We start from the raw sequence: 10816 nt of genomic DNA on the forward strand, positions 1-10816 counted from the left end.
AGCGACCCCTCCCCGATCAACTGCGCCAAAGTGACCCCTCCCCGGCCAACTGCGCCAAAGTGACCCCTCCCCGATCAACTGCGCCAAAGTGACCCCTCCCCGGCCAACTTCGCCAAAGTGTCCCCTCCCCGATCAACTGCGCCAAAGTGACCCCTCCCCGACCAACTGCGCCAAAGTGACCCCTCCCGGACAACTGCGCCAACGTGACCCCTCCCCGGACAACTGCTCCAACGTGACCCCTCCCCGGACAACTGCGCCAACGTGACCCCTCCCCGGCCAATCCCGACTGTACAGAACACCTCTAGTATACTTCAGGGATATATAGATCGCCAATACGGGAAGTTGGGGGAGAACTGCAGGTTCAGGTGTGCGCCCCCCTCCCCCGCCCTGCAATAGATATCATATACACCTGTGCTCCCCGCCCCCACCTACCTGTATATATGACCTGCCAGGTGTGGAGGGGTGTGGCTACATGGTAACCCTGACCAATCTGGATGAATCCTGTGCTGTCTACGGCTCCGCCCACCAATCAGCTCACTCCGCCCCCTAAATATACACAAATCTGCACAACAACATAATACACGTGTGATCCTCCGACGTCTGATGTCCATCCGGGGGGCACCTCACCCCGTGACACCCCAACACATGATAATGACACGCGTGTGAGGGAGATTCCACGCAGATAAGAAGCCAGGGGAGCGCAATGACCACCTTCATCAGCCCCACAACCTGTGTGATTGATATGTGTTCGGGTGTAAAGGGACAAAGTAACAACCCAACATACGTGTCACATGCCAAAGGAACATGCACTGTGATTCATTGTGTGTTTGGTGAACTAATATACGTGATGTGACCTGCGCTAGGAAATACTCATTACACCCATCACATGTCACACCCATCACATCACACATTACGCCCATCACATGTCACACATTACACCCGTCACATGCCACACCCATCACATGCCACACCCATCACACGTCACACATTATACCCGTCACACATTACACCCGTCACATGCCACACCCATCACATGTCACACATTACACCCGTCACACATTACACCCGTCACATGCCACACCCATCACACGTCACACATTACACCCGTCACACGTCACACATTACACCCATCACACATTACACCCGTCACATGCCACAGCCATCACACGTCACACATTACACCCATCACATGTCACACATTACACCCATCACATGCCACACCCATCACACGTCACACATTATACCCGTCACACATTACACCCGTCACATGCCACACCCATCACATGTCACACATTACACCCGTCACACATTACACCCGTCACATGCCACACCCATCACACGTCACACATTACACACGTCACACATTACACCCATCACACATTACACCCGTCACATGCCACAGCCATCACACGTCACACATTACACCCATCACATGTCACACATTACACCCATCACATGTCACACATTTCACATGTCACACATTACACCTGTCACACATTACACCGTCACACCCATCACATGTCACACCCATCACACACTACACTCATCACATGTCACACACATCACACATCACCCCTGTCACATGTCACACCCATCACACGTCACACATTACACCCGTCACATGTCACACCCATCACACGTCACACATTACACCCATCACATGTCACACCCATCACACATTACACCCATCACACGTCACACCCATCACACGTCACACCCATCACGTCACACATTACACCCATCACACGTCACACCCATCACATGTCACAACCATCACACATTACACCCATCACATGTCACACCCATCACATGTCACACATTACACCCATCACGTCACCCATCACATGTCACACGTCACACCCGTCACACATCACTCCCGTCACACATCACGCCCAGCCTGGTCTGGATTGAACCTGTTTATTCCATGAAGCGCAGTCTCACTCGAACAGCTGCAACCAAATAATCCGAACAAAGCGAAGCACCAGAAGGACGATTGCAGTCGCAGGGAAAACATTTCACCTTCAGAGTCAGACATACAATAAATCGGTCTGTCTATAAAGATCGGCAGAATGGTGGAATTTGATTGGAATGAAATCGTTCTGAAGCTTCTCGCCGCCAAGAATCGCACATTAGCGCAGCTTGGGCGTGGCCTTGAAGGGAGCCCCACCCCCCTCCTGCATATACTCATCTTCACTTCCCCTCCCCCGAGAGCGAGGAGAAATACCCGGCACTACGTGGTATGAGGATCATGTGACGCGCTCCCTTCCTCGCTCTGGTACTTGGCGATTGGCTGTCGCCATTCCTGACAATGAAGGTGGAGTAGGGGGCGGAGTTGGAGGTGTGGCTTATAGTATCACTTTATTTTTTTACCTAAAATGTTTAAATGAACCCCAAAACGGCCCCATGCCCTAGGAGGAGATCAAACAACATTTCTGGTGAAATAAATGGCGATCTTTATAGACAGACCCCAGGAAGCCAAGAATTCGGCGCTAATCTAAGTTTTAGCCAACGCCCTATTTTCCCGCCCACAAGGAGGCGATTTTGGTGGATGCGTCAAGCCATTGGCCGGCCCTCGCGTCTTCCTCTGCGGCTCCTCTGGTAATCCGCTCGCGGGCTCTCATTGGCCGAATTTCTGGAAATCTCTGGAGAAGATCGTCCTGTACACCCACTTCTGGAAATTGGCCACGGCCGTGTACACCCCGGGGTATTTGGGGTTGGCGCAGCTGTGGCCCCAAGACACAACGCCGAACACTCTGCCGTCACACACCAGGGGCCCCCCGGAGTCCCCCTGGAAGAAAAGGGAAAGGAAAATGATTGGAGAACAGATGAGAGCAAAACACCCGAGTGAAAAGCAGCTGGCGAAAGCTGTCAACTTCCTTCCCCCCCATTAAAAACGACCGCAGCTTTTGTGAGATCATCACTACCCCAGAACTGGTGGCCTGGGGGGGAAAAGAAGTCAGCTTCCGTCAGAGCCTTCTCACACAGGGCTTGCTGTGTGTCAATTCGCTCTCATAACCTTTGCTGCCCCCCCAGGCTGGTTAGGAGTCTCACCTGGCAGGCGTCTTTGCCCCCGTTGGTGAACCCAGCGCAGATCATGTTGTTGGTGATGTGCCCGGAGTAGGAGGCGGAGCTATTACAGCGGCGGGCGGAGACGATGGGAAGCTTGACACTGCGCAGGGTGTCCGAGGCCTTACCACTGTTGGTGCTGGTGTACCCCCATCCGGATACCTGACACAGGCGCCCCTCGCCGAGCGCCATCCCCTGCGCTGGAAGAGGGACTATGGATACGAAGGAGTTATAGATGGCTGGCCGGTTCAGCTGTAAGGAAAGAGAACCTGTCAGGGAGGGTATTAAATGATAAAAATGTTCTCCAAATTTAAATCCTATCTACCCCATGTCTACGCCTCACTATGGCATCAATTGTATTATGGAGGCGGAGCTTCCTCCAGTGACCAGTTCATACTTCAAAATGCCTGGCGTCACAAATGGGGTCAGGAACGATTCCACATTTTCTTTTAATTTATTTTATTTTATTATATTTTATTTTTATTATAATTATTTTATTTTATTTATTTTATATACTTATTATATTTTACTTTTATTATTGTTATTATTTTTTATATCTACTGTATTTTACTATTTTATTTTTAATTTATTTTATTATTATTTTTATATATATATATATACATCCTAGATTGTAAGCTCGAAAGAGCAGGGCCCTCAATCCCCTCATGTTTTGCATTGTATTGGTATTGTTCTGTCCCCCTTTGTAATGTACAGCGCTGAGCGAACTATTGGCGCTTTATAAATACTGTATAATATATATATATATATATATATATATATATATTAGATTTTTTTTTATTTATTCTACTATATTTTATTATTATTATTATTTTATATATTTATTAGATTTTATTATTTTATATATTTATATATGTATTGTATTTTACTATTTTATTTTTATTTATTTTATTATTATTATTATTATTATTATTATTATTATTATTACTGTTATTATTATTTTATATATTTATTAGATTTTATTATTTTATTTTAATTTATTCTACTATATTTTTAAATTATTATTATTTTATTTTATATATTTATTAGATTTTATTTTATTATTTTAATTTATTAGATTTTATTATTATTATATTTATTATATTTTTTTTTTATTTATTATTTTCTTTCCTTATTTTTAATTTTCTTTTAATTTCTTCTCATTTCAATGTTTACATTTTCTTATAAAGTGTTAAATGTGTTTGAACTGACGTTTCAGATCTATTTTGTTTGCTACGAACACCATTGTTCATATTTGAGACAAAGGATTCCCAGAGCACCCCCCATGTTAGCTAGGAAGGCAGCACAGCAGAAGGTGTCTGCTTTCAGGCACCCTGTATCTAACTGAAACCTTGGGTAGAGCCATAGGGAATGGGAGGAGTCACTGCTCTGGAGAGGGGAGGAGTCACTAACTCATTCGGCTGCATATGTAAATGTCAGCTTGAGCTGTTGAGTTCTGTATACAACAAACGTTTTCTCAACAGAGGAGATAAGGAGTGGATGGAAAATGCAAAGAGGAGACGAGGGCCCCCCTGCTGGCTACCTATGGAAGTAGCAATGATTCATACAGGTTTCATTTTCAAATTTGAATAATGTGTATGTTTTAGGAAATGTGCCCCTCCCCCCGCCCATCCCGCCCCTCCCACCCCGCCCATCCCTCCCCTCCCACCCCTTCCGCCCCGCCCCCCATTATTATCACCTTTATCAGCATGATGTCGGCATTCTTGGAGGAGGAGCTATATTCCGGGTGAGCGATCATCTTCACGGGGCGAAATATCTGTTCTGTTCCTTCGAAGGTGGACAGCGAATATTCCCCGGCAACAACCAGCATCTGCTTCTGCCTGGAGGATCCAGAGGCGGGGAACAGGTGGGGAACAGACGGGGAACAGATGAGGAATGGTGGGGAAGAGGCGGGGAACAGACGAGGAACAGATGGGGAACGGATAGGGAATGGATGAGGAATGAGTGAGGAACGGACGAGGAACGGGCAGGGAACGGTGGGGAAGAGGCAGGGAACAGACGAGGAACAGACGGGGAACGGATAGGGAATGGATGAGGAATGAGTGAGGAACGGACGAGGAACGGGCAGGGAATGGTGGGGAAGAGGCAGGGAACAGATGGGGAACGGATGAGGAACGAACGAGGAACGGGCAGGAAACAGATGGGGAACAGACGAGGAATAGATGGGGAACGAACGAGGAACGGACGGAGAACGGATGAGGAACGGGCGGGGAACAGAAGGGGAACGGACGAGGAACAGATGGGGAACGAACGAGGAACGGACGGAGAACGGATGAGGAACGGGCGGGGAACAGAAGGGGAACGGACGAGGAACGAATGAGGAACGGACGGGGAACAGAAGAGGAACGGATGGGGAACAGATGGGGAACAGACGAGGAACGGACGGAGAACGGATGAGGAACGGGCGGGGAACAGAAGAGGAACGGGCGGGGAACAGATGGGGAACAGACGAGGAACGGACGGAGAACGGATGAGGAACGGGCGGGGAACAGAAGGGGAACGGACGGAGAACGGATGAGGAACGGGCGGGGAACAGAAGAGGAACGGGCGGGGAACAGATGGGGAACAGACGAGGAACGGACGGAGAACGGATGAGGAACGGGCGGGGAACAGAAGGGGAACGGACGAGGAACGGACGGAGAACGGATGAGGAATGGGCAGGGAACAGATGGGGAACAGACGAGGAACGGACGGAGAACGAATGAGGAACGGACGGGGAACAGATGGGGAACAGACGGGGAACGAATGAGGAACAGACGGGGAACAGAAGGGGAACGGGCGGGGAATGAATGAGGAACGGACGGGGAACAGAAGGGGAACGGACGAGGAACGGACGGAGAACGAATGAGGAACAGACGGGGAACAGAAGAGGAACGGGCGGGGAACAGATGGGGAACAGACGAGGAACGGACGGAGAACGGATGAGGAACGGGCGGGGAACAGATGGGGAACAGACGGGGAACAGACGGGGAACGAATGAGGAACAGACGGGGAACAGAAGGGGAACGGACGAGGAACGGACGGAGAACGGATGAGGAACGGGCGGGGAACAGAAGGGGAACGGACGAGGAACGGACGGAGAACGGATGAGGAACGGGCGGGGAACAGATGGGGAACAGACGGGGAACGAATGAGGAACAGACGGGGAACAGAAGGGGAACGGACGAGGAACGAGCGGAGAACAGAAGAGGAACAGATTGGGAATGGACGAGCAAAAGACGGGGAGATTGACTCGATGGGGAGATTCCATTACAAATACATTTCTATCAATGTCATACCCTATCATTTCACACCAGCAGAAAGCTGAAATCAGCCTCTTAGTGCGATTACAGACACAGCACAGGGATGACTGACACGAAATCCCTCCCCCAGTGATCAGACACTACATAGTAACTTTGTAGAAGGAGGAGGAAGCATTTCCTCAGTCTCCCCTCCCCCAGTGATCAGACTGTACATTGCAACTTTGTAGAAGGAGGAGGAGGCATTTCCTCAAACTCCCCTCCCCCCAGTGATCAGACTGTACATTGTAACTTTGTAGAAGGAGGAGGAAGCATTTCCTCAGTCTCCCCTCCCCCAGTGATCAGACTGTACATAGTAACTTTGTAGCAAGTCACAAGATGAGCCGGCATAGGCCACACTGTATATATAATATACTCACTCGGTCTTGCAGTGGGCGGCGGAGAGGACCCAGAAGCGGCTGACGAGGGACCCCCCACAGAAGTGGATTCCTGTGTTCCTCCTGAGTGACACCAGATACCGCGCTGAGTATGGCGGGACGATGAAGCCGCCGATGATTCGCGTTATGCTGTCCTGTCCCTCGCCTGCAAATTTCACAATATTGAGAGACCAGAGCAAGGGGGAGAAAAACATCAAACGTTAGACTCAGTGATGTCATTACTGGGTCCCTGTGCTCCTCTATGCACTGCAGGCTGATCATGGCTGGTGGGAGGGGCTAGCCAGGTGCTGTACATAGCTTCCTACTCCAGACCGACACCCACCTATTAAGGCATTTTTGTATTTGCATAACTCCTCCCAAGAACCAGCCCACTACTGAGCCCTTTCGAGAGGACTGACGCAGGGTGCCCCTCCCACCAGCCATGATCTGCCTGCATTGCATACAGTGGTTGCACGACGGTCGTCATGTGATTGGGCAGCCCCACCCCCCTGTTATATAGATGCTGGTGGGCGGGAAGGAGTTAAATCAATTTTTTCTGCATTGCGAGTTTCTTTCACTTGCGGATCCCACCGGTAACAGAACTTCCTGCCGCAGACTGACAACGTAAAACCATTTCCCTGCAATCAGCAGCGGTGTTGTCATGCTGCCTTGTGAGCTCCGTTCCGTGGCCATGGAGGTTGTCTGCCTGCATAGGTGCCAGCTGTCCCGGATTTGGGGGGACAGTCCCATGTCAGGATGTGTCCCGGATTTGGGGGGACAGTCCCGTGTCAGGATGTGTCCAGGATTTGGGGGGACAGTCCCATGTCAGGATGTGTCCAGGATTTGGGGGGACAGTCCCATGTCAGGATGTGCCCCGGATTTGGTGGGACAGTCCCGTGTCAGGATGTGCCCCGGATTTGGTGGGACAGTCCCGTGTCAGGATGTGTGTCGGGTTTGGGGAGACAGTCCCGTGTCAGGATGTGTCCCGGATTTGGGGGGACAGTCCCGTGTCAGGATGTGTCCCGGATTTGGGGAGACAGTCCCGTGTCAGGATGTGTCCCGGATTTGGTGGGACAGTCCCGTGTCAGGATGGGTCCTGGATTTGGTGGGACAGTCCCGTGTCAGGATGGGTCCCGGATTTGGTGGGACAGTCCCGTGTCAGGATGCGTCCCGGATTTGGTGGGACAGTCCCGTGTCAGGATGCGTCCCGGATTTGGTGGGACAGTCCCATGTCAGGATGTGTCCCAGGCTGTGTCCCGGAATCACAGCATCACCCTTGCTGGACTTACTGAGCATAAAACAAAGTGTATTCACTGGGGGGGTAGTGACTGCGAGTTTGCAGTTCCTGCATACATAAGGGAAGGGTCATGCCAGAAAGTGGGTGTGGTTTGGGCATGACCCCAGGAAAGTAGGTGTGTCAAGTGTGGGCTGGGGACAGGACTATTATGTTGGGATAGATCTCATAGGGGTGTATAGATCTACCCTGGGGGCGTAGATAAGGAGGGGGGTCAGGGGGGTTCAAACCTTTCGCCATCCTGCCAAAAATGAAATGCAGGGTGTCCCCGTTCTGCTGCACATGGCACCAGCAGCGAGCAGCACAGCAGGCAAGGGTTAATCCGCATGCGGCCGGGGTGAGGCTGACACAGTCACAGAGATCTCTATTACCATCAGGCAGTGCACTAACCGAGCCTGTACCGCCCACCACTCCCTACACTCCTCTATTGCCATTGGCTTGCAGGACTGCTTCCTGTTTTGGGGGAGGAGCTTTGCCTGGGCCCTGGAGCGCCGTGTAGCTGCCAGTTGTCACCCTTGTCCTCATCGACACGGAGACAAGATGGAGACAACATGGGCCAACACGGAGACAACCCCCTTCTCATCTTGGGGCCAAGTGGCCTGATATGGTTCAGGAGGGTGGGAGCCGCAACCTGCCCCTCCCCCTCCATCCCTGTCCTGGCTGTGTGGTCGGATTAAGTCTGGTGCAGGGGTGCACTGACAACTCATGGGGCCCCCGGACAATAGGGGATCATGGGGCCCCTGTGTCCTCGCCCACACTCAAACCACTCCCAAATAAAGCCTATGAAAGGTACCAGGGGCATGTCATGGGGCCCCCAACTGACCCCGGGCCCTCAGGCAGTGCCCGAATCTCTGAATGGTCAGTCTGCCCCTGGGTCTGGTGTGAATTTTAGGAGGGGGCCACATGATTTAAAATCAGAACCAGATCTGAAGGGGATCTCCAGGGGAACCTCACACTGCTTTTTTACCGCCCCATCCATACCAGACAAAGGGTCAGCAGTGTGCGATTCTCTGCTCATTCTTGCTGCTTTTTTTTTTAAAAAAAGGAAAAACAACAAACAGACACCCCCCCCCCCCCCCCCCCCTGAAGTTTGCTGGGGTTGCTTTTTTTTCGGCAATGGCAGCTGTGAAAGTCATTTGGCGGCAATTTTGCACCTTTTTTCCTTTGTGAATATCGGTGTAAAAAAGGATTCGAAAAAAAAAAAAACTGGCCTTAGGCCGGCCATAGACGGGTCGACTTCATTTTCGAACAATTTTTTGTTCAAAAATCAGACCTAAGAATAATCGGCGGATTTTCGCTCTGTTAGTGGGGCGATGGTTCCGGACGATTTTCGTGACTCCTCCCCATTTTTTTTTAATCGGCCGTGCTGGAAAATTCATGAAAAACAACCGATTTTCAAAATCATTGGTGACAGCCCCGGATTACAGAACGAACGCCGTTTTCGATTTTCAATTGAAAAATCGTTTGGAATTTGACCCGTGTATGGCCCGCATAATTACGTGGTCCCCAGGGCATTACCCCCCCTTCCCATTTTATTTTTGTGACACCCCCTTGCCCAGAAAATTGCCTTTTTTTTTTTTTTGACAAATTCGCCTCCCATTGATTATAGAATAAACGGCGTTTTCAATCAAAAAAATCGTTCGGAATTTGACCCATGTATGGCCTGCATCCCTGGTGCAGTACCTGGTCCCCAGGGCATTACCCCCCCCCCATGCTATTTTTTTGACACCCCTTACCAGAGGCGGACTGACTATTTAGGCACTCGGGCGCTGCCCGAGGGCCCGGGGTCAGTAGGGGGCCCCATGAGATGCCCCTGGTACCTTTCATAGGCTTTTTTGAGTGTGGGGGCGAGGGCACAGGGGCCCCATGATCTCCTATTGCCCGGGGGCCCCATGAGTTGTCAGTCCGCCCCTTACCCAGAAAATTGCCTTTTTTAAAAACAATTTGATCGATTCGCCTCCCATTGATCTCAATGGGGGTTCAGGTTCCAAACTTCGTTGAAGTTCATCGAATCCCCCCCCCCCTCCCCCACACTGATCAGAACCCGGAGCTGCTCGGCCCGTCACTTATTTGAAGAGCCGATGGCAGCCGATTCGGGGGACATATATTGCCGCGGTGACGCGACGTCACGGCGTAACAATGCATAAAACTCACCCGCCACGCCCGTAATCTGCAGGACGAGCAGCAGCTGCAGACAGTGACAACCCATCGTGAATGTTACGGCGCGGCTGCCCGAGTGAGGCTGATCCGCGATACAACCGCCCACAGAAATCGTTGGAAAGAAAAATGCGCGCGGCGGCGGCGCCGCCCGTTACCATGGCGCCTCCACAGCTGCGGAGAATGGCCTATTATTCCGATAAGGTACCTGAGGACAGAGGGGTCCGGCGGATGGGGCTCAGCTTTCCCCGCATCTCATGGCGCACAGCGATAGGTGGCATCGGGTCGGCTCCGGTTACATTGGCACCGGCTCTGTAAACGTGAGACTGCGTCCCCTTACAGCGCCGCGCGCATCCAGGTCGCCGACCCGAGAACTGAACCCAGAACATCTCGGTATCCCGTTTCCGTCTGATGGATGTTAACCCCGAAACGGCCGGGAAGAGACACAATAAAAGGACATTCAGAGGCTAATGAGCTGATTCACGTACAGATAACGAGAAAACGTTTTACAGGCAGAAGATGCCAACAATTCGGGAATTCAGTGAACGTGGGGGGGGGGGAGGCACTCCAGGGTGGAGTTCCTCATGGTGGCAACAGACGACCATGTCTATGTAATGTGTGACAGG

At 51.1% G+C, this 10816-nt stretch overlaps 1 protein-coding gene across 1 annotated transcript; it reads right to left on the reverse strand.

Annotated features, from left to right (window-relative positions):
- Positions 1 to 1901: 1901 nt before the first annotated feature.
- Positions 1902 to 10292, reverse strand: LOC149428754 (trypsin-3-like). The gene is made up of 5 exons (XM_089667048.1): positions 10188 to 10292; positions 6743 to 6905; positions 4763 to 4904; positions 3052 to 3318; positions 1902 to 2788 (listed from the first exon to the last, which is right to left on the reverse strand). Exons 1-5 carry the CDS (start codon positions 10240 to 10242, stop codon positions 2618 to 2620), a joined length of 798 nt encoding a protein of 265 aa, XP_089523174.1. The 5' UTR covers positions 10243 to 10292; the 3' UTR covers positions 1902 to 2617.
- Between the last annotated feature and the right edge of the window lie 524 nt (positions 10293 to 10816).

Source organism: Staurois parvus, unplaced genomic scaffold (assembly GCF_062004578.1).
Source record: "Staurois parvus isolate SC_StPar_1 unplaced genomic scaffold, SC_StPar_1.0 ptg002985l, whole genome shotgun sequence".
NCBI lineage: Eukaryota > Metazoa > Chordata > Amphibia > Anura > Ranidae > Staurois > Staurois parvus.